Source organism: Oncorhynchus clarkii, chromosome 18 (assembly GCF_045791955.1).
Source record: "Oncorhynchus clarkii lewisi isolate Uvic-CL-2024 chromosome 18, UVic_Ocla_1.0, whole genome shotgun sequence".
Lineage (NCBI taxonomy): Eukaryota > Metazoa > Chordata > Actinopteri > Salmoniformes > Salmonidae > Oncorhynchus > Oncorhynchus clarkii.
In genome coordinates, this window is record NC_092164.1 from 57,163,981 (window position 1) to 57,188,154 (window position 24,174).

The 24,174-nt window shown below is 43.9% G+C and overlaps 1 protein-coding gene across 28 annotated transcripts in view; it reads right to left on the reverse strand.

Annotated features, from left to right (window-relative positions):
- Window positions 1–24,174, reverse strand: part of LOC139373754 (nuclear transcription factor Y subunit gamma-like) — a 38,866-nt gene that overhangs the window by 14,544 nt on the left and 148 nt on the right. For 8 of the 28 annotated variants that reach the window (XM_071114718.1, XM_071114715.1, XM_071114711.1 and 5 more), the window contains exons 2-3: window positions 1,080–1,183; window positions 862–933 (exon numbers count right to left, since the gene is read on the reverse strand). In XM_071114718.1, the coding sequence (XP_070970819.1) occupies window positions 862–933; window positions 1,080–1,183 (176 nt within the window). Of the gene's footprint in view, window positions 1–861; window positions 934–1,079; window positions 1,184–8,798; window positions 8,874–9,820; window positions 10,013–10,753; window positions 10,894–24,174 lie in introns of those variants that run through there. The other 20 variants (XM_071114708.1, XM_071114710.1, XM_071114693.1 and 17 more) reach the window with 11 other exon arrangements.

Genomic DNA, 24,174 nt, shown 5'->3' on the forward strand with positions numbered 1-24,174 from the left:
CCCTCACACTGCTATATCAAATGGTGGACCATTTCAGTTGAAACTGGTAAGGGAGAAGTTTGGAATCACTTACATTTATTGACTGCTAAACCATGTACAATCATTTGTATACTTCTCCTGCTGTGCTAGTCTCTCTTCTGTCTACCCTGATTGCGGTTTGTGCTGCGCAGCACTGACAGCTGTGTTGTCATGACAATTGGGTCGGAATTCCGAACCTTAGAATGGATCCTGTGACAAAAGTGTCTGTTTTGATTGGCTGTTGCTTGCAACTAGTTGCACAAAGTTGAAAAGTTTCAACTGGGTGCAACCAAGTTGCAGATGAGTTGCAGAGGGGTGTTTCACGAAGCAGTCAACAAGCAACTCAGTTACAATCAACTAAAATTGCGTGCAAGTTGTAACTGCAGCCTTCAGTTCAGCTTCTTCCTCCACCCAGTTAAGCTGCTACTGCTTGTCTATTAAGCTGCTACTGCTTGTCTATTAAGCTGCTACTGCTTGTCTATTAAGCTGCTACAGCTTGTCTATTAGCCACTACGGGATGGGTGTGTGTATTGTTGTAAATTGTTAGATATTACTGCACTGTTGGAGCTAGAAACAAGCATTTCGCTACACCCGCAATAACATCTGCTAAACACGTGTATGTGACAAATACAATTTGATGAAGTACGACTGCAAATAACATGCCTCCTCAAAGCATTTTCTACAGAATGAGCTAGTGGGTCCTGTGAATCCTCTTCATTTCAGCCAGCTGTGGACACCTCAGCTACACATTGCCATGTTTTGTAATCTGAATAAGGTGTTGATGAAGACATCAGAGTGATCACAGAGAGGGGTGACCTGTGACGTGTAAGCCCCGCCTCCTACCTTCACATCTTCATCCAGCTTCATGATTTTCTTGATTCGGGCGAGAGGCAACTCCTGCACGCGGAAATCCTTCTGAAACAGAGCCAAGGGGTGTTAGGGGCAGGTCATGTGGAAACCACTTGTGAGGTATGTATTGTGTACCACAATGAAGGGTGTGTGTGTGTCTGCAACATCCATGCTTGTGTGTGTGTGTGTGATGGAGGGAGGGCGTGACGTACCACCGTGAGGTTCCTGATCTCTTCCATGACGCGTGGCCAGAACGACTGTAGGCTCTGCTGGGCATCGCTGCCCCCGGCGCCAAACGAATCTGCAGACATGCTCACTGCAGGGGGAGGGAGGGAGAGAGGAGGAGGGAGAGACCGATAGACAGGAAAAGAGTGTGAAAGGGCAAAATATCAGATTCAGAAAAAACAACATATACTATGATTTACTGTATGAATGAACAATGATTTACTGTATGAATGAACAATGATTTACTGTATGAATGAACAATGATCTTGAGCAAAGGGTCGATCAATGAAAGGCAGATGAGTGAATCAAATCTACCAAGAACAGCACACCAGAGTTGACCGACAATGGCAGTCAAAGGCCCCACTGGCCAGAGCTCTAGCAACTCCATAGGAAAACCTTCAATTAGAATACATTGAATTTTAAATATAGGCCGGGCCGTTTCTATTTCTGTTGCCGCCCATCAATCCTTGACATGCCTAACGACAGATCGCTGCATGGCACAACCACATTAGTAGCCTACAGCTACATCAAACTGCATCAAACAGAAGACTCTAGTCTGTCATTTCACTGTGGGGTATTAGTGACCCCAAGTCTGAGGACAGGCCTGAGTGCCCCATTCTTTAGGCAGCAGGGATCTTGATCCTGCCATTTAGATACTTAGCAAACTACATGCATAGCTGGAGCCCTGACTGAACATAACGTATTTGGCACATCTTAGATAGTTAACATATTATAAGCAGTGGGGTAGCACGCACCCCCCAGAGCTTTGGGACGCCCGCACATTTGCTTTTGACAAAAATCATACCGTAGGTAATTGAAAATACCCCGGTATACCGGCACAAGCCTAGCTCAGAGTATTCCACTCCCTGTAGTAACAACTCACCCCCGCACTCAAGCACCAAAACACACACACCTCCATATCCACATAACTCTGCAACGTGAGGCCTGAGTCTGGCTCCCAGAAAGGGAACGCGCCAGGTTACTATGGCATGCCAGGAATTCTGCTGTGAACATTAGCCTGCCTGTCTGAGCCGGTCTACAGTGCAACCTCACCTCTCCCTCTCTTCTTTCCTGGGAATAATGGACAGGCAACAAGAGAAAAGGGAAACTATAATAGCTGGGTGTGGTGTGTGTCCAGTCAGGGGTGTGTACAGCGGAGCAACATTACCCCAACGCTGAGAAAAAGTGCCAGAGGCTGGAACAGTGGGAGGTAAGAGACAGGGAAGGAGGGAGGGAGGGTCGTTCCAGTCCGACGGCTATGCAAACCAGCTATGTGGGTCAAACATGATGATGAGAATATGAGAGAGAGAATGCAAGAGAAAGAAGAGAGAATGAGAGAGCGAGAGAGAACGAGAAGAGAGCGAGAAGCATAAAAACATGACCACACAAATACTCTAGTCCTGCCTCTCAGCCATTGGCCACAGCTGAGCTCACGTCCTCCATTAGTTCAAAACACAGACAGTATGACAATAAATCAGTTCTGAACCATGAGCATTCCTTCCTGTTCTTTTCAAATAGAGAGTAAATCAATCAGAATGAAATCAGGGGGGTGAAGGGGTCGATTAATCAATCAGACCAGATGTAATGGCAGGCCAGGATAGTTATTGTCCTCTAAAAGTGTTTGTGATGAGTTGGACTGTCCAGTGTCCAGTTTCATTTCAAGGTTGATTGAAGTCCTGTTGCAAATCACTAACCCGCTTCCCCTTAGCCGACAAAACAATCCCAGCATTCATGAGGGCACAGATGAAGATAACAATGATGGGATTTGTAGTCTTATGGTGGAGTCAGGCTAAGCCTACAATGAAGAACCAAATGCCTTTGTTTCTAGTTTACCATACCTGATCTGGTCTGAGTGGGAGAATGACAAAACAAACCATAAAGAACAGTATAATGACACACCTTCCAGGAACACTGTTTCATTTGTCTACTTTGTACAGCTCCAAGGCAGCCCAGCGTTTTAACAGCGGCGCCAGGAGTTGATCTTGTGATGGATGCAGTAGGAGAGGACATCCGTGTATGCATGTACTGTATGTACACTACCGTTCAAAAGTTTGGGGTTACTTAGAAATGTCCTTGTTTTTGAAAGAAAAGCACATTTTTTGTCCATTAAAATAACGTCAAATTGATCAGAAATACAGTGTAGACATTGTTAATGTTGTAAAGCCAGTTTGCGCTGTTCTGTGAAGGGAGTAGTACACAACATTGTACGAGATCTTCAGTTTCTTGGCAAATTCTCACATGGAATAGCCTGACAAGTTTCAGAAGAAAGTCCTTTGTTTCTGGCCATTGTGAGCCTGGAATCGAACCCACAAATGCTGATGCTCCAGATACTCAACTAGTCTAAAGAAGGCCAGTTTTATTGCTTCTTTAAATCAGAACAAAAGTTTTCAGCTTTGCTAACACAATTGCAAAAGGGTTTTCTAATGATCAATTAGCCTTTTAAAATGATAAACTTGGATTAGCTAATACAACGTGCCATTGGAACACAGGAGTGATGGTTGCTGATAATGGGCATCTGTACGCCTCTGTAGATATTCAATAAAATATATATATATATATTTTTTATCTGCCGTTTCCAGCTATAACATTAACAATGTCTACACACTTGCATTTCTGATCAATTTGATGTTATTTTAATGGGCAAAAAAATGTGCTTTTCTTTCAAAAACAAGGAAGTGACCCCAAACTTTTGTTTTTACGTATGCGTGTATGTGGGGGCGGCAGGTAGCCTAGTGGTTAGAGTGTTGGGCCAGAAACCAAAAGGTTGCTAGATCAAATCCCCAAGCTGACAAGGTAAAAATCTGTCCTTCTGCCAACTGAACAAGGCAGTTAACCCACTGTTCCCCGGAAGGCCATCATTGTAAATAAGAATTTGTTCTTAGCCGACTTGTCTAGTTAAATAAAGGTTACATTTAAATAAATAAAACATTTGTATTCTCTCCAAATGGTAGCCAGATAAGAAATTATAATTAGACGATTCACTTAACACCATGACAGAGGACTATCTGGCTAATTACCACGGCAACAGTGGGATTTCTGTGGTGGCCCAGGGAGGAAATGGAGAGCGGGAACGGGAATTAAAAGAGCAAACACTTCAATTAATGAGCGATAAATGAATGAATTAATAAATAAACAAGTAGGACCTAACCGCCACAGCTGTCTCCACTTACACACGCACACACACCAAACCTCAGCTGACTGAACTAAATAGCTCCGGAGCGGGGCTTTGCTCTCTCGGGGAGAGCATGTGATACAATTATTAATCTCACTGTGTGACCCTACGACCTTCAATATACACACGACGCCCGCCACAGACCAGTTCTCACGTCAATAGACACTCTATGCATATAAGCACTGTAGGCAATAAACCAGTCTCCTTCTGCAGTCTTAGCCTAGCAGAAACCTGATCCAATATCTACGAGTGAGCCTCTCCAAATGGGGACTGATGTCCTTGAAGAGGCAGTGACCAACACATGTTCATTTGGAGCGTCAGGCTGTGGTGTTCAGTGTGATGTAGAGGTAAAGAACAAAATAGTGCTATGTGGACATAGGGTCCAAGTAGAGAGACACACCCGTGCAGCCAAGTGTAACCAGTCACTGTTCACAATGAGTCATTTTAATAGATTTTTTCTACGATAGGTGCTCACGCAAACAAAAAAAGGTACGTGAACTGTGTTCTCTCTCCACTACACCACTGATGATGTTGACTGGTTACACTTGGCTGCACTGGTGTGTCTCTCTACTTGGACCCTATGTCCACATAGCACTGTGACATGATGTAATGTGCTGTACTGTAATGTGCTGGTATTTGATATGTGTTCTTCTGCACTGCCATTACCCTGTTTTTTACTGTGCTGTGTTCCACTGTGCTATGCTGCACTGTGCTGGCGGTGCTATGCTGCACTGTGCTGGCGGTGCTATGCTGCACTGTGGTGCTTTCCTCTCCTCTGCAGTTCTGTTGCCCTTCAGTGGTCAGAGAAGAGGAGATGGCGGTGTACAGTTTCTCCTGACCTGCAGTGTGCTTCGTCGGCAACACTGACCATCCGCTGCCACTTCTCCTCCTGCATCCGTGTCTCCCCTTTCTCTCCCCTCTGAGAAAGTAAAATGGTGTTCAGCAGCCGGATCTGATGAATCAGCAGCATTGTTGTCCTGCCAAGCCCAGCCCCTCTGCTCTCCCCTGGCAGGTCGGCCACGGACACACTCACAGCAGTGTCATCAGCTTCAGGTCCAAACTGACAATGACACTCCATACCTGGGCCCTTCTGGGGCTGAACTCGCCCTAGAACATCAGAAACAACTGGATAGGGGCAAGGAAAATGGTGGAAACTCTTCATCTAGTCCTCTCAGATCTCAACTAGAGACGATATTACCATTTTTGCCTGTACTGGTCCTGTTCTTGTAGATTCTGTAAGGGGGGAGTCAAGGTGCAAGAAAGGAGTGACTTTTCAGATTGGAGTGATGCACTGCAGGTAGCTGTTTCTGCATAGGGAGGTGTTCGCTGCTCAGGTAAATGCATCGCTGACGGAAAGAAACTGAATGAGTAACACTAATGATGAACACTGAGTTAATCGCTTCCTTAATGGCCTGGCTGGTGGATTTTAATGAGACAATTACGGTCATCCACAATTCCATGACCATCACAACACTAGTTGGTCCTATTTCAAACCTCAAGCTTTAGAGTGCATTAACAACATAATGTAACCACAGGGGAACTTCAAAGGGAATAGATTTATTGACTAATGGACAATAAGTGTAGCCTAGCCTATAGCCTAGCCTATAGCCAAACCTTGGCCTGAGTGAGGACAACATCCAAAAAGGTGTTTTCTAATGTATTCCAATAACATCAGTAGGATATCAATAATAGGCTTCTATGGTATGCAGTAGTCTGTATTGTTTCAGGCTAGCATGGAGCGGGTTAAAGGATAAAGATGTTGCAGTCATGGTACCATGACTCCTCCTGACTGGTTCAAAATGTTGACAGAAGTAGTTCTGGCTAACTCATTAATCCAGACTTGTGAAACTCCCCCAGGAGAGCCTGCACTGAATAACTCTGAAATGTTGAAGAAAAACAAGAATGCATTGAATGGTCAACTACATGCTCATGTGAGGGTTTATTTGGCTCTGGGCATTGTGTTGTTTTAACACTAACATGATTTGGCATAATGTTACTCCTGGATTATTTCATCAACCTCTAACTGGAATGACCTTTCGGAACAGAGGAATGTAGCCTACCACTTTGCCTTTGGCCAACAACTAAAACATCCATCCCAAAAACAAAACGTGTAGTTCACTGTTTAACAGCCTGGAACTTCTACAGGAAATACATTATTTGGTAACCAAATGATTAAATATTCACAGATTTGTAATAGGTTGACAGGTGCTCAAAAGAGACATCTCGTGTCAATCCCACTTGCCACCTCCATTCTCCCCTCCTTGATTGTTGTGAAAATACTGAAGTGATGAGGGCAGATACAGAGTAATAGAGGTCACTAATCAGATCCTCCATCAGAGAAAGAGAGGAAAGAGATAAAGAAAGGGAGAAAGAGAGGAGAGAGAAAGAAAGGGAGAAAGAGAGGAGAGAGAAAGAAAGAAAGGAGAGAGAATTTCCTCAAAGGACTGCAACAGGACAGGATGGGAATGTTAACTTTTTGTATTGTCGGAATAAAACTATATCCTTATAATGATCATTAAGGTGAGCTACTGCAAAATGTCAGATGCAAGAGCACACAAACTGCAGTTATTCAACCAAAGGCAATGGCTAGGCTATATAAGCTAGCTAGGCTATCAGTAAATGATGTATGATAAGCCTACAGTGCAAACAGTAAGGGTACACATTGCACAAGCTGCATGCAACGTCAATAGCGGAGGTCACATTCTAGAAGGATGACTGCCTTGGTCAACTCAAGGAAAGTCACTAAATACAAGCCCTCTAGGATTCTGTTTAGCAGAAAAACACTGTCCCATTTTTCATGCTTCTTCTCCTCACGTTATGGATTGACATGGGATGCTCAGTCAAGCTGTTTCATCCAGTGACATCAGTGGGGGAAGACTGGGAAGAACAAGTGTGAACATGAACATTTCTAAATAAAGCATTGAAAACAAATGGAACTGACAGAAAAGAAACTGAAAATAAAAAGAAAAAATAATCAATCATTGTTGAATCCTATTATGGGCAAGGCAGCAGCGGCATATCAAACAAAATGCACCTATATTCATTCAGGTCAGAGGTAAAAACCCAACCCCCCCCCCCCCCCCCCCCCCCCCCCCCCTCCACACACACGCACGCACACAAATAAGAGAACAGAAATTGGCAGTGTTGCAGCGTGCCGGGTAAATTATCTACTCAAGAACAAAATAGGAGCCTGGTTCTCGTTCTCAGCCAGTCAGTGAATTACAGACTAACCAAGTACACGTAGCTAGATCTGTAGGAGCACGTTGTGATCAGTTTGCGGTGGATGCTGTGCTTGAAGAGAGCCGCGGCCTGTAATAATGTCTGACAGCCAGCCCTGACCCGTGTCAAAGTCGTCCATCCCACTGCCCCTGTGCTGTGCTCTGTCCCTGCAAACTTTGCCCTTGGTTCTGCTTCAAACCAACTCCAGGAAGAACTCGCTCCGCTCTGATCTCCCAAGGTCATTCAACAGAGGAGAGAGAGAAACCAGAGAGGGAGGGGGGAGCGAGAGAGCGGGAGGGGGAGAGAGAGAGCGGGAGGGGGAAAGAGAGAGGGAGGGGGGAGCGAGAGAGTGGGAGGGGGAAAGAGAGAGGGAGGGGGGGGTGAGAGCGAGCAATAGAGAGAGCGAGACGGGGAAATAGAGAACAGGTTTTTCAACTTTCACTGCAGCACTTGCATGGACGACCCCATTTTCATCACTTCTTTCCTTTGAACGCAAAGAAAGACATCTCTGTCCGCAAGTCCCTTATTCCTCATCCCTCACTGTCCTTTATTCCTCATCCCTCACTGTCCTTTATTCCTCATCCCTCACTGTCCTTTATTCCTCATCCCTCACCCCTCACTGTCCCTTATTCCTCATCCCTCACTGTCCTTTATTCCTCATCCCTCACTGTCCTTTATTCCTCATCCCTCACTGTCCTTTATTCCTCATCCCTCACTGTCCTTTATTCCTCATCCCTCACTGTCCCTTATTCCTCATCCCTCACTGTCCCTTATTCCTCATCCCTCACTGTCCCTTATTCCTCATCCCTCACTGTCCTTTATTCCTCATCCCTCACTGTCCTTTATTCCTCATCCCTCACTGTCCTTTATTCCTCATCCCTCACTGTCCCTTATTCCTCATCCCTCACTGTCCCTTATTCCTCATCCCTCACTGTCCTTTCATCCCTCTCTCCGCTGACAGAAAGACTGCGGGAGTCAGTCTCACATTCTTGTGACCTTCATCGAACAACTAGGCCGAGGCAGCTCTGGCACCCACTGCTGCTACCTGCATATTAGCCTCAATAACATAACACCACCAGCAACCTTTACCTGGCAGTTTGGCTCATGTGTTGACAACACACAACATTACATTCACACTCGAAACTGGGCTGCCTGCAAGGGCAAAGGAATAAGGCACACAAGACCTGTGTGTAGTCACTTTAGCTGGAGAGCGTGCTTGCTGCAAGTATGTGTGTATGGTCGAGTGTGTCTGTGTGTTTGTTTGGATTTTCATTTACTTTCCCAACCATTTTGCTTACGATGCAGTCCCGCTCACCTGCAAATGATATTCAAATCTCATGCAAACAGTGACAGGAGCTGGGATTTGGCAGCCAGGGCTTCAGCTCTGGAGTTATTGTCCTCCGTCTCCCCAACGGGACATCATTTTGTCAGAGAGAAAGGCACCAATAGAAACGTTCAATTAGGGAGGACAGAGCTAAAGATGTTATAAAGATTCCATCTAAAGAGAGCTCACAATCCCACATCAAAAACCCCACAACTACGAGGTCTTGGATTGTCCCCCAAACATCCAGCAGTCAGCCCTGCAACCATCTTGCCCTCTCCATTGCATCACTGTCAGGCGAGTGTTAACTACTGGCCCTAGCTGGCCCTGGTCAGCAACCGCATTCACAGCACCGCAACCATCCTGGATGACTTTGAAGTCTGTCTCCCTGTGAGTACAGTGCTGGGCCGGTCTACCACAGCGCTACAGAGTCAATAACCAACACAGCCCAGAGAGAGAGAGTGTAACAGCTGCTAACGTTCTGCTTGAAAGTCCAAAGTCAAAGCACAGCAGTAGCAGGGTCCCAAATAAACGCCAGCTACGGCTGTTCCACAGAACAAACAGCCTTATTCAATAGAACTTGTCTCAATATCAGTAGCCTACATTGTAGTGTTCATAGGAAAACATTAACATGACTCAAATCAACTGTTAAAAAATATATATACACATTCGCACCACTTTCACTTCTGCAAAATGCTAACTAAAGATGTCAACAACACCGATCCTGTACTGGAGTGACAGTTGAAGGACATGAGGGTGGCCGGGCAGACTGCTGTCCGGTGCAGAAATAAACAACCAAAACACACACACACAGATTTCTCTCAAGGAGAAAAGTAGAGGACGACAGAAGAGGAGGAGGAGGAGGAGGACAGAGAGAGCATCCCATCTCTGCAGAGAGAGAGAGATAGATAAAGACGAGAAGTGACAAAGTACACATGGGTAGTGGAGGAGTCCTGCTGTGGTCTAAAACACAGCCAGGTCTGTGGTTACTAGTGTGTTTGAGTTGTCACACTTACCCTGTGCCCTTCATGCTGTGTAGTAGGCTGTGGAAGAGCAGGAGAGAGAAAGGCTGTACTCTACATTGTAGAAGAGAGAGGGGTGGCTGGTTGACACACAAAATCTCTGTAGCCCTCAACTTCCTCGGGCCCCGGAACCAGGAACAGACAAAAGGCAGTCTGCCCATCCGCCGCCTTTACAAAGCATATAGCCTGCACGACAGAAAGAAGAGCATTCACCACCACCCATTTACCCCTCCCCCTCAACTGAGTCTCCACCACTCCCCCCCCCACCTTCCTTCTCCTAAACACACACCCCTCTCTCCTGTTTCTCCTCTGACCAAGTCCCCATTTGCCCCACAGCTGAGCGTCTCCCTCTTTTTCTCCCTCTCTTCCTATCACTAGTTTCCTCTCTCTCTCTCTCCCCAGGACAGCGACCCTTTCGTTTGTCATTCAGTTGACCCCTGCCTCAGCACACAGGAGGACAAAAAAGAAAAAAGAGAGGTGAAGGAGCGACAAACGGCAGAACAGCGGCACTCCAGCGTCCCAGTTAAAAATCTCCTCCTGTCTCCTTGCCCTTTAATATTCAAAAGTAATCAATCTAGCCTGCAACATGATACTCAGACCCCGCCCCTGACCGGGCTCCTGCCCCGCTCTCAGACGATCCCCCAATGACAGGACAAAGGCCTTGCTTTCTATTGGCCGAGCCACATGCTCGTAGGCTCTGACACTTTCCACGCTCCTCCCCCTTCCTCCACCCAACCACCCATTTCACCACCAGCCAACTTCCTGTTTTAAGTTACCTTGAGCTGAAGGATAGGGGTCAAGGAAAGAAACGAGGAAGAGAAAGAAAGAAGAACCAGACAAAAAAGAAAGAAAGTAATTTTTAAAAAGTGCATTAGAGTGAGTGAGGAAGTGGTGCGTTAGAGTGAGGAAGTGATGGCGGTAGCTTGCCTCTGCATTCTGTGTCCTCCAGTTGATCTTGCGTTTCTCATGGCTGTACGGAGAAGAAAGGAACCACTGGCTGCTCTCTCTGACAACTGTTCCCTGCTTATTTACAATGTCAAACTAAATGTCTCCCTGAGTCCCGCCTCCCCACAGCCCGGACTGGCCAGTGATGTAAGCAGCCCTGCCACCCCTGATTGGCCAAGGGGAGTGTCAGAATGGATGCGGCATGTTGAAGCCACATGATTTAAAGAGAAACGGCATATTGAGCAGACACTCTGCCTGATACGTGTGTGCAGGAATAAAGTGCACACCCACAGGCACACACGCCTGTCCTTTCGCTGTCACAGCAGGTAGAGAGAGAATCTCAACATCCAGGCTGTCTGTTTAAGTGATAATAACACAAAAACATAATTGAAAGGTATGCGTCCGTTCATTCACAAAAATGTACTAGAATAACTACTTATTACACAATGAACTTCATGTGAATTAATGAGGCTACACATCCATGCTATCTGATAGTAAGATCCAGATTCAGCAATAGATTAATGAAATACTGAATACCTAGCTCTAGGCTACTAATAAAAACATGTTTTATTTTATAGGAGTAGTGGCTGGAGTATATAAATGCTGTTGTTATCTGATCAGGAGTTAAACAGACAGTCAGCCTTGCTGTTCTGTTATCTGGCCAGGAGTTAAACAGGCAGTCAGCCATGCTGTTCTGTTATCTGGCTAGGAGTTAAACAGACAGTCAGTCATGCTGTTCTGTTATCTGGCCAGGAGTTAAACAGACAGTCAGCCTTGCTGTTCTGTTATCTGGCCAGGAGTTAAACAGACAGTCAGCCATGCTGTTCTACAAAATAACCTTAACATTAGGATGATCAAAAGTAATGCACTATAGGAATAGGGTGCCATTTGGGATGTAAGAATGGTGTTTGGGGGAGCACTGTATATGGTGTTTGGAGGAGCACTGTATGGCTAAAAATCTGGTTAACAACAGATTAAGAAAATATCCTGGCACTGAAGTGAGAGATTTTATGTGAGCAAAGCAATTTGCTGAAACAGTTGCTTTTAGCTGGCAGTCTGCACAGATGATGGTGGAATGACCTGAGGATTATCCTGCATATTACCGCTGCAAATCCCTTACTGTACTGAGAAACAAGCCAGAGAGAGAGAGAGAGAACAAACTTGCTTCATTAATGAACAAACCAGGGGGAGGGGAAGCGGAAGGAAGGACAGAGGAGAGTGTTGCTACAGGAAGTGGGGGGGTGAAGAGCGAGAGAGAGCAAACCTTCTCCAATAATTAACAATCCAGGGAAAGGGGGAGGCGGAAAGAAGGACAGAAAGGAGAGTGCTGTTACAGGATGGGGGGGGGGGGGATCTCTTTCATAAACCAGCTGTTTCAGAAAGGCATAGAAAAAAATAAGTGAAAAATAAAAATGTGGAAAAATAAAAGCAACCTAAAAAACCTAGAGCAGGGCGGAACTAGAGCAGGGCGGACCTACAGCAGGGCGGACCTACAGCAGGGCAGACCGCAGGTGCTTTTAATTTGGCCCCCCAAGTTTTCTGAGAAAAAATTGTTGTGTGGAATTTTCATTGTTGGACATTAAAGATTGGAAAAACACCAGGAAATCAGCTCTAAGTGATTTTAATTTAAGAAATCTGTTCCCAAGTGTTCCCACGCATAATAGAGAGACACGTGATCGTATACAAATGTAAGAAAGGTTTGATGTTTTAGTCAAACATATCTATTTGGGCATCTTGCGATCAATCTGCAGTCTACAAATTATTTGTATTTATATTCCTGCCCCCCGACCATCCGTGGCTGAATCTTGTTGATGATCCCTGACCTAGTGGGTCTTCACACAGACTTTTTCGCAAAGATACCATTGGCTACACAAATTACTACAATGACACGTCTCGACTGCTACATCCAGAGTTAGAGCACGATACTAGCCTGACAGTTGCCCCCCTCTAAGCAGTGCAATGTAAACAGAATTGTCTCGTTGAGCCAGCACTCAAAGTAAAAATTGTAATAGCAGAAAAATGTTTTTTAAACCGCTGAAATGTACAGACATTTACCTTCTTTTTTAAAATTATTTTTATTTAGTTTTACCTCAAATTGTAGTAACAGCCTGTTACATTCTGAAATTGCCGCCGCAGCTTTAAATATCAAGTGGTATTTTTTGTTTTTCTTGACTGCACTGAGCCACCGACATCCACGTCCAGGCAAGAAGCAACTCCCAAGGGAACTACCAATGTTCTAGGTGCAATTTGCTTTTGCCTCTTATAAAGGCCTAAACACTTCCATGATATTTTTAAATAAAGCCTGGTTTGTTAAGGTAACTTGAATTTGCTAGTGTTAGCATAATGTCAGCAAGTTGATGTGGGAAATAAATTATTTTGTTCAGCCAGGTATCTAGCTTGCTTAGCTAACGTTACCTAGCTGTGTAGCCCAGGGTTTCCGTTAGCTGGCAATTGCTGGCTTTTGGTTTATAATAAAAATGAAAAGCCAATAACTAAAACTGTTGCCGGCCATAATGACCTGTAGGAAAAAAATAGCTAAATAATGATTTTTATTCATTGATGGAAATACATTGGATCGTCATGCTTATCAGTCTATAAGTTATTTGCATCTAGTGGAATTCAAATTCTCACACGCACACAGCGTGTGAATGGGATTTCTCCTGCTGCTGCTGAAGTAAATCATGTGCTTTTGTAAGCATTCATTCAATGCGCAACAATTCTAAATGCAATCATGTTAAAAACTATTTTGGTGTAAGATTAAAAAGAGCTACTATTTTTATTTCTCAACTGGTAATTGAAGCACACCTCCCATTCACCATCAAGTGCAGGCAACAGGCTGTCAGCACGTCACACAACACTGTACAATGTGAGCTGGAAGCAGTATGCATTTTGAAATCATACAGTACTTAATTGTTTTATTTCATATTATGAGAAATGTCTTACTCTGCTTCAAAGTAGCCTATAGGCAAAATCCCACCATGGAAATGTGGAGACAATTCAATTAGAAAGATTTCAAAGGCTGTCCGTGAATTTCAAGTTTGCGGAAGCTTACAATTCATCCTGCCATTTCTACCGTTCTGCATGCAAGTTATGATGTGCATTTTCGCAGAAAAGTTTCAATTCAATAATATGGTTTTTCTTTCTCAAAATCCTTCTCACGTGGTTCATCATAAAAATCTGAATTAAAATGAGAAACTTCTAAAAAGTTTCAAAGTCAACTAATCCGAGATCACCAGCCTCTGCCATACATACAGATTGATACACTGTGATCCATTGGCAGCTAAAGAAATGAGCGCATGGAACTCATAGCCTGTAGGCCAATGGCCAATGCAGCTATTGAACGTTTCCAACATTGCAGGAGCTGTGTTTACTTTACTTTGTTCCGGGACAATGTGGACCGTGTTGACTTTCAATGTAGCAACTGCTTGCTTGCGGAGGACTACAGGAGCGAATTAGCTGCTCTTAGCAAGCAAGTAGCGAAAACCTACTAGGGAACCCACGCCCACGACTTTTACTTTTTCTTCCACCCCAGTAGCCGGATGCTGATCTGGTCTGGTGAAAGTTTCTCCGCCGTGTCAGCTCTCCACAGCCGAATGGCCGGTGATAGGCAGGGTTCCATCCCTGAAGGGGTCTCCCCCTTCCCTGGAGGATAAAGCTGATCTCAACCCAACCAACCAGCCGTAGAGGTCACTCGCCGTGGAAGTCAAAGAAGGCGTCCTCTGGCAACGGGGGTCTCCATGGAGATGTTGAGCCCGGAACTGACACAGACCAGAAACACCTTTGCCGCCCTGGATCCAGAGGTTCCGGCGCCTTCGTCCGTGTTGGCTTCCCAATTAAGATCGGATCCGGAGGTACCTCCGTCTTCGGTTCTTTCTCCCTCTCTGGTGGCTTCTACCTCAGGTTCAGATCCTAGGAGCTGCTTGAGAGACCGGGCCATTCAACATCACCAGCTGTCGTCATAGGCAGCTCTATGGTGAGAAACATTTCGGTCCCCAAGGAAAAAACCCTGTGCTACCCAGGAGCACGAGCACAGGAAATAACAAGGCTTCTTCCGACTGTTCTACCACAGATGCCAGGAGCTGACACTGTTGTAGTCCATGTGGGGTCAAACGGCATCAGGAGGGCTAGCTCTGAACATTTGAAAATTGATTTTAAAGAACTGATTTTAGTATTAAAAGACTCCAAAAACAGCCAATAATTTCAGGTCCAGTACCATTGTTGGGCCACGGGTGTGAAAGATTCAGCAGACTGCTGGCATTACACATCTGGCTAAAAGACTACTGTAGTTCTGCTGGAGTCACTTTTAGTGATAACTTTGACACGTTCTGGAAACAGAAGATACTCTACAGGAATGAGTCCACCGAAATCATCTTGGTTCCTGGACTCGCATTGCAAGATAGAGTTGAAAAAATGACTGGTAAATGATCCAAGACCAGCTCAGTTAATCCCTACCACTGTGACAATGAGTCGTCATAATGCTGCATCAAATGTACAGTTGAAGTCGGAAGTTTACATACACCTTAGCCAAATACATTTAAACTCAGTTTCACAATTCCTGACATTTAATCCGAGTAAAAGTTCCCTGTCTTAGGTCAGTTAGGATCACCACTTTATTTTAAGAATGTGAAATGTCAGAATAATACTAGAGAATGATTTATTTCAGCTTTTATTTCTTTCATTCCCAACGGGTCAGAAGTTTACATACACTCAATTAGCATTTGGTAGCATTGCCTTTAAATTGTTTAACTTGGGTCAAACCTGTCGGTAGCCTTCCACAAGCTTCCCACAATAAGTTGGGTGAATTTTGGCCCATTCCTCCTGACAGAGCTGGTGTAACTGAGTCAGGTTTGTAAGCCTCCTTGCTCGCCCACACTTTTTCAGTTCTGCCCACAAATGTTCTATAGGATTGAGGTTAGGGCTTTGTGATGGCCACTCCAATACCTTGACTGTTGTCCTTAAGCCATTTTGCCACAACTTTGGAAGTATGCTGGGGATATTGTCCATTTGGAAGACCCATTTGCAACCAAGCTTTAACTTCCTGACTGATGTCTTGAGATGTTGCTTCAATATATCCACCATTTTCCTTCCTCATGACGCCACCTATTTTGTGAAGTGCACCAGTCCCTCCTGCAGCAAAACACCCCCACAACATGATGTTGCCACCACCGTGTTTTACGGTTGGGATGGTGTTCTTCGACTTGCAAGCCTCCCCTTTTTCCTCCAAACATAATGATGGTCATTATGGCCAAACAGTTGTATTTTTGTTTCATCAGACCAGAGGACATTTCTCCAAAAAGTATGATCTTTGTCCCCATGTGCAGTTGCAAACCGTAGTCTGGCTTTTTTATGACGGTTTTGGAGCAGTGACTTCTTCCTTGCTGAACAGCCTTTCAGGTAATGTCAATATAGGACTCGTTTTACTGTGGATATAGATACTTTTGTACCTGTTTCCTCCAGCATCTTCACAAGGTCCTTTGCTGTTGTTCTAGGATTGATTTGAACTTTTTGCACCAAAGTACGTTCATCTCTAGGAGACAGAATGCGTCTCCTTCCTGAGCGGTATGACGGCTGCATGGTCCCATGGTGTTTATACTTGCGTACTATTGTTTGTACAGATGAACGTGGTACCTTCAGCCATTTGGAAATTGCTCCCAAGGATGAACTAGACTTGTGGGGGTCTACAATTTTTTGGCTGATTTCTTTTGATTTTCCCATGATGCCAAGCAAAGAGGCACTGAGTTTGAAGGTAGGCCTTGAAATACATCCACAGGTACACCTCCAATTGGTCAGAAACTTCTAAAGCCATGACATAATTTTCTGGAATTTTCCAAGCGGTTTAAAGGCACAGTCAAGTTAGTGTATGTAAACTTCTGACCCACTGGAATTGTAATACAGTGAATTATAAGTGAAATAATCTGTCTGTAAACAATTGTTGGAAAATTACTTGTGTCATGCACAAAGTAGATGTCCTAACCGACTTGCCAAAACTATAGTTTGTTAGTAAGAAATTTGTGGAGTGGTTGAAAAACAAGTTATAATGACTGTGTATGTTAACTTCCGACTTCAACTGTACATGATCATAGGGGCATTGGCAAACACAATGAAAGTCATTTAATTTATTTACCCCTAATTGCATCGATAACATCTGTTTATCATACAGCTATTGTATTCCGTAATCATGAGCCTATAAACCAGAGTTACACTGTTAGCACTGACCACTTTATGCAGCTCACCCTGCACTATCATCTCCAATGTAAATAACATGAGTAAGTCTACCTCTGATAAGCTTCCCAGTAATGCATTAAAAACAATCAAGCAACCCAGAAAAGTGCTTTAAAAAAGTCCATATTAACATATGTAGCCGAAGAAACAAGGTCCATGAAGTCAATAACTTGCTTGTAACAGATGGCATTCATATTCTGACTATCTCTGAAACTCACTTAGATAATACCTTTGATGATACAGTGGTAGCAATACATGGTTATAACATCTATGGAAAAGACAGAAATTCCTACAGAGGCAGTGTTGCGGTCTATACTCAGATCCACATTCCTGTAAACCTTAGAGACTATCTAATGTTAAATTCTGTTAAAGTAATATGCTTACAGGTTCATCTACCTCACCTAAAGCCCATTCTTGTGGGTAGCTGCTATAGACCACCAAGTGCTAACAGTCAGTATCTGGATAATGTGTGTGAAATGCTTGATAATGTATGTGATATCAACAGAGAAGTATATTTTCTGGGTGATTTAAATATTGGACTGGCTATCATCAAGCAGCCCACTCAGGAAAATACTTAAACAGGTTAGTTACAAACAGCACAGGAATTAAATCATCAACATGTATTGATCACATTTTAACTAATGCTGCAGATATTTGCGTTAAAGCAGTATCCAAATCCATAGGATGTAGTGATCACAATATAATAGCCATATGTAGGAAAACCAAAGTTCCAAAGGCTGGGCCTAATATAGTGTATAAGAGGTCGTACAAGAAGTTTTGTAGTGATTCATATGTTGTTGATGTAAAGAATATTTGCTGGTTTGTGGTGTGTAAATGAGGAGCAACCAGACGCTGCACTTGACACATTTATGAAAATACTTATTCCAGTTCCTAATAACCACGCACTCATTAGGAAAATGACTGTAAAAACAGTTAAATCCCCTTGGACTGATGAGGAATTGAAAAATTGTATGGTTGAGAGAGATGAGGCAAAAGGAATGGCAATTAAGTCTGGCAGTCCAACTGATTGGCAAACGTATTGCAAATTAAGAAATCATGTAACTAAATAAAAATACACTATGAAACAAAGATAAATTATATAAAGAATGATAGTAAAAAGCTTTGGGGCACCTTAAATGACATTTTGGGGGGGAAAGCCAACTCGGCTCCTTCATTTATTGAATCAGATGGCTCATTCATCACAAAGCCCACTGATATTGCAAACTACCTTAATGACTTCTTCATTGGCAAGATAAGCAAACTTAGGGATGACATGCCAGCAACAAACGGTGACACTACACATACAAGTTATAGAACCAAATTATGAAAGACAAGAATTGCACTTTTGAATTCTGTAAAGTCAGTGTGGAAGAGGTGAAAAAAGTATTGTTGTCTATCAACAATGACAAGCCACCAGGGTCTGACAATCTACAGTGCCTTGCGAAAGTATTCGGCCCCCTTGAACTTTGCGACCTTTTGCCACATTTCAGGCTTCAAACATAAAGCTATAAAACTGTATTTTTTTGTGAAGAATCAACAACAAGTGGGACACAATCATGAAGTTGAACGACATTTATTGGATATTTCAAACTTTTTTAACAAATCAAAAACTGAAAAATTGGGCGTGCAAAATTATTCAGCCCCTTTACTTTCAGTGCAGCAAACTCTCTCCAGAAGTTCAGTGAGGATCTCTGAATGATCCAATGTTGACCTAAATGACTAATGATGATAAATACAATCCACCTGTGTGTAATCAAGTCTCCGTATAAATGCACCTGCACTGTGATAGTCTCAGAGGTCCGTTAAAAGCGCAGAGAGCATCATGAAGAACAAGGAACACACCAGGCAGGTCCGAGATACTGTTGTGAAGAAGTTTAAAGCCGGATTTGGATACAAACAAAAAGATTTCCCAAGCTTTAAACATCCCAAGGAGCACTGTGCAAGCGATAATATTGAAATGGAAGGAGTATCAGACCACTGCAAATCTACCAAGACCTGGCCGTCACTCTAAACTTTCAGCTCATACAAGGAGAAGACTGATCAGAGATGCAGCCAAGAGGCCCATGATCACTCTGGATGAACTGCAGAGATCTACAGCTGAGGTGGGAGACTCTGTCCATAGGACAACAATCAGTCGTATATTGCACAAATCTGGCCTTTATGGAAGAGTGGCAAGAAGAAAGCCAATTCTTAAAGATATCCATAAAAAGTGTTGTATAAAGTTTGCCACAAGCCACCTGGGAGACACACCAAACATGTGGAAGAAGGTGCTCTGGTCAGATGAAACCAAAATTGAACTTTTTGGCAACAATGCAAAACGTTATGTTTGGCGTAAAAGCAACACAGCTCATCACCCTGAACACACCATCCCCACTGTCAAACATGGTGGTGGCAGCATCATGGTTTGGGCCTGCTTTTCTTCAGCAGGGACAGGGAAGATGGTTAAAATTGATGGGAAGATGGATGGAGCCAAATACAGGACCATTCTGGAAGAAAACCTGATGGAGTCTGCAAAAGACCTGAGACTGGGATGGAGATTTGTCTTCCAACAAGACAATGATCCAAAACCTAAAGCAAAATCTACAATGGAATGGTTCAAAAATAAACATATCCAGGTGTTAGAATGGCCAAGTCAAAGTCCAGACCTGAATCCAATCGAGAATCTGTGGAAAGAACTGAAAACTGCTGTTCACAAATGCTCTCCATCCAACCTCACTGAGCTCGAGCTGTTTTGCAAGGAGGAATGGGAAAACAATTCAGTCTCTCGATGTGCAAAACTGATAGAGACATACCCCAAGCGACTTACAGCTGTAATCGCAGCAAAAGGTGGCGCTACAAAGTATTAACTTAAGGGGGCTGAATAATTTTGCACGCCCAATTTTTCAGTTTTTGATTTGTTAAAAAAGTTTGAAATATCCAATAAATGTCGTTCCACTTCATGATTGTGTCCCACTTGTTGATGATTCTTCACAAACAAATACAGTTTTATATCTTTATGTTTGAAGCCTGAAATGTGGCAATAGGTCGCAAAGTTCAAGGGGGCCGAATACTTTCGCAAGGCACTGTATATGTAAAATTACTGAGGATAATAGCAGACGATATTGCCACATCTTCAATTTAAGCCTACTAGAGAGCCCTCAGGCCAAGAGCTCACAATTTGCCAGTTACACACTGATATGAATACAAGGGGCGTATCTGCAACTAAGTGGTAAATATGAAAAAGAGAGCGAGAGAGAGAGAGAAAGAGACACACACAAAGCTCAATGTTCCCTTTTCAATTGTGGTACAGGGAGAGCAGGCAAACAGAGTAGAGCTGGTAACAGGGTGGTTAATGATTATAGAGCAGCTCTATGGCGGTGCAGGCAGACTTGCCTAAACCCAAACCTCCATGATGACACCTGACAAGGTCACTCTGCAGCAGAAGCCTTCCCATGACTTGTGCGGCTGGTGCCTGCTACCTGGGACATGTTCGCTTACTGACACTGTTTAGAGATAAACAAGCCAGGCTATCAGTTTTACAAATCCGTTTTCAGATGTTGCCCTACCAGAGTTACACAGTAATAGCGTCACTGCGATTAGCGTCAAGACATTTTTATTTTACCTTTATTTAACTAGGCAAGTCAGTTAAGAACAAATTCTTATTTTCAATGACGGCCTAGGAACAGGGGCAGAACGACAGATTTGTACCTTGTCAGCTCGGGGATATGAACTTGCAACCTTTCGGTTGCTAGTCCAATGCGCTAACCACTAGGCTACCCTGCCGCCCCAACATACACACAAACGGCGTTCCATAGAAATCCTGGTTGAGAATGAAACGACTGAACAACGAAACAGCACAGCAAGTAAGTGAAATAAATGGGTTTTGATTAGGTTTTACTGGTAATGGGGACATATGTAAATGCCAACAAAATACATTTTTGGTCAGTGTGGTGTGTGTGTGTAACCTTTATTTAACTAGGAAAGTCAGTTAAGACCTAATTCTTATTTACAATGACGGCCTACCCCAGCCAAACCCGGACCAATTGAGCGCCGCCCTATGAGACTCCAAATCACAGCCGGATGTGACACAGCCTGGATTCGAACCAGGGACTGTAGTGACACCTCCTGCACTGAGATGCAGTGCCTTAGACCGCTGTGTCCGCGTGTGTGTGTGTGTGTTAACTATTTAAATGTACTAGAATGCTTAAAAGGCAGCTACAATTTTAAATATCGGTATCGGGGGTTTTTTGGCAAGGAAAATATTGGATATCGGTATCGGCCAAAAATGTAATATCGGTGCATCACTAGCACATATCCCAACCAGATGCCATGGATTGCAGACAACATCCGCACTGAGCTAAAGGCTAGGGCTGCCGCTTTCAAGGAGCGGGACTCTAATCCAGAAGCTTATAAGAAATCCCGCTATGCCCTCCGATGAACCATCAAACAAGCGTCAATACAGGACTAAGATCGAATCGTACTACACCGGCTCTGACGCTCGTAGGATGTGACAGGGCTTGCAAACCATTCTCTGATAAGAGTCAGTGCACACAAAAATGTGGTTCACAATAACTGGCAGTCAGTACGTGGAAATGTAAACAATGAATATGATGCATATTTCGGTTAAATGGCCATTAGCAAAACTGGTGGAATTGGAGATGACAAAGCAAAACAGGCAAAACAGGTTTTAAAAATGCTGAAATATCACATTTACATAAGTGCTTTGCTGAAGCGCCTATGGCAGCGATTACAGCCTCGAGTCTTCTTGGGTATGACACTACAAGCTTGGCACACCTGTATTTGGGGGGTTTCTCTAATTATCCTCTGCAGATCCTCTCAAGCTCTGCCAGGTTGGATGGGGAGCGTCACTGCACAGCTATTTTCAAGTCTCTCCAGAGATGTTTGATCGGGTTCAAGTTCGGGCTCTGGCTGGGCCACTTGAGGACATTTAGAGACTTTTCCCGAAGCCACCCCTGCGTTGTCTTGGCTGGAGGGGTCATTGTCCTGTTGGAAGACAAACCTTCACCCCAGTCTGAGGTCCTGAGTGCTCTGGAGCAGGTTTTCATAAAGGATCTTGCTGAACTTTGCTTAATTCATCGCTCCCTCGATCCTGACTAGTCTCCCAGTCCCTGCCACTGAAAAACATCCCCACAGCATGATGCTGCCACCACTATGCTTCACGTTAGGGATGGTGCCAGGTTTCCTCCATACTTGACGCTTGGCATTGAGGCCAAAGAGTTCGATCTCGGTTTAATCAGACAAGGGAATCTTGTTTATCTTGGTATGAGAGTCTTTAGGTGCCTTTTGGCAAATCCCAAGTGGGCTGTCACCTGCCTTTTACTGAGGAGTGACTTCCGTCTGGCCACTTTACCATAAAGATCTGATGGGTGGAGTGCTGAAGAGAGTTGTCCTTCTGGAAGGTTTATCCCATCTCCACAGAAGACCTCCGGAACTCTGTCAGAGTGACCATCAGGTTCTTGGTCATCTCCCTGACCAAGGCCCTTCTCCACCGATTGCTCAGGCAGCCAGCTCTAGGAAGGAGACATGGTGGTTCCAAACATCTTCCATTTAAGAATGATGGAGGCCACTGTGTTCTTGGGGACCTTCAAAGCTGCAGAAATGTTTTGCTACCCTTCCTCAGATCTGTGCCTTGACACAATCCTGTCTCAGAGCTCTACGGACAAGTCCTTCGACCTCATGGCTTGGTTTTTGATCTGACATGCACGGTCAACTGTTGGACCTTATATAGAGACGTGCCTTTCCAAATTATGTCAAATCAATTGAATTTACCACAGGTGGACTCCAAACAAGTTGTAGAAACATCAAGGATGATCAATGGAAACAGGATGCACCTGAGCTCAATTTTGAGTCTCATAGCAAAGGGTCTGAATACTTAAGTTTTTTATGAACATGCAAAAAAAATCTAAAAACCTGTTTTCTCTTTGTTATAATGGGGTATTGTGTGTAGACTGACGAGGAAAAACATTAATTTAATACATTTTAGAATAAGGCTGTAACATAACAAAAATGTGGAAAAAGTAATGTGCTCTGACTACTTTCTGAATGCACTGTATATCCCAACTTTACAGAGGGTGGTAAATACTCATCAAACATCAATAATACAGATAAACTTTGCTCCTTTTCCCCCATTCTCCATACGGGTCAAGCCACGTACATTAACTACTCCTGGAATTTTTGGTCTAAGATATTATTTATCTATGTCCAACGGGATGCCAGAGATGACACCTTTTACCGATACCCTACTCCAAAAATCCATGCAGTCTACTTCATGCGTCGATAAGCCACATTTCACGCTCCTTTTGCTCTTTAGATACACACGATATCAACACCATACCACTCCTTTGTTGCTTTGACCGCATCCACTTTTCCCAACTCTCCTTTTTAACCATCCTCTTGACTTCAAAAGGGTTTCCAAAATAAACACCTTTATCCAAAGAACATATTCCACCAACAAGAAACGATTCAGACTCGTTTTCCACAACAATCTTTGCCCTTTTTAAACCCTTGTAGGTTTTCAACCCAACCAGTAATAACTAACCTGATTCAATTGCTCAACCAAATAACTATTAGAATCAGGTGCTTTAGGGTTGCAGCGAAAACCTACAGGAACGTAACTCTCCAGAAAGAGGGTTAGAGAGCCCGGTCTCGGGGAGTTGTAAGCTAGTTTACTTATGTGCTCGATGGTAAACCCAACCCAGTCAATGGAAGACGATGATACACGCTAAACATTGGCCCATGTGTTAGAGCTAATTCGCCCCTGAACAACAGGTACTGCTGATCAATGGAAAGTTTGCAAAACTGGGGTAAAGCTCTCTAACCAATAAAGACTACGTTTGGATCTGTCCTTCAGACCAATCAAACCTCGGACTAGATTCCACCAATCAAGGTTTCTACGGGTTCAGTTAGTTGTGAAACTGACGCCATTAGGGATCTACCAAAAATCGCCAGTCGTACGAGGCAGAATTTAGACAAGAGCCAACATGGCGGCCTCAGTGCGGCAGTTTCTTGGCCGCCTCGGTTCCTTTCAGCTGGCCACCAATAAGCGGCTCAGAGAGCTGGGAGGGAAATGGCGCCTATGTTCATCTTCCAAAACAATCGTCTATTGGACAAGAACAGCAATTGAAAATGCGCAAAGTCATAGCCCCAATTCCATAGCGACACAGTATGGTTTCACATATAGA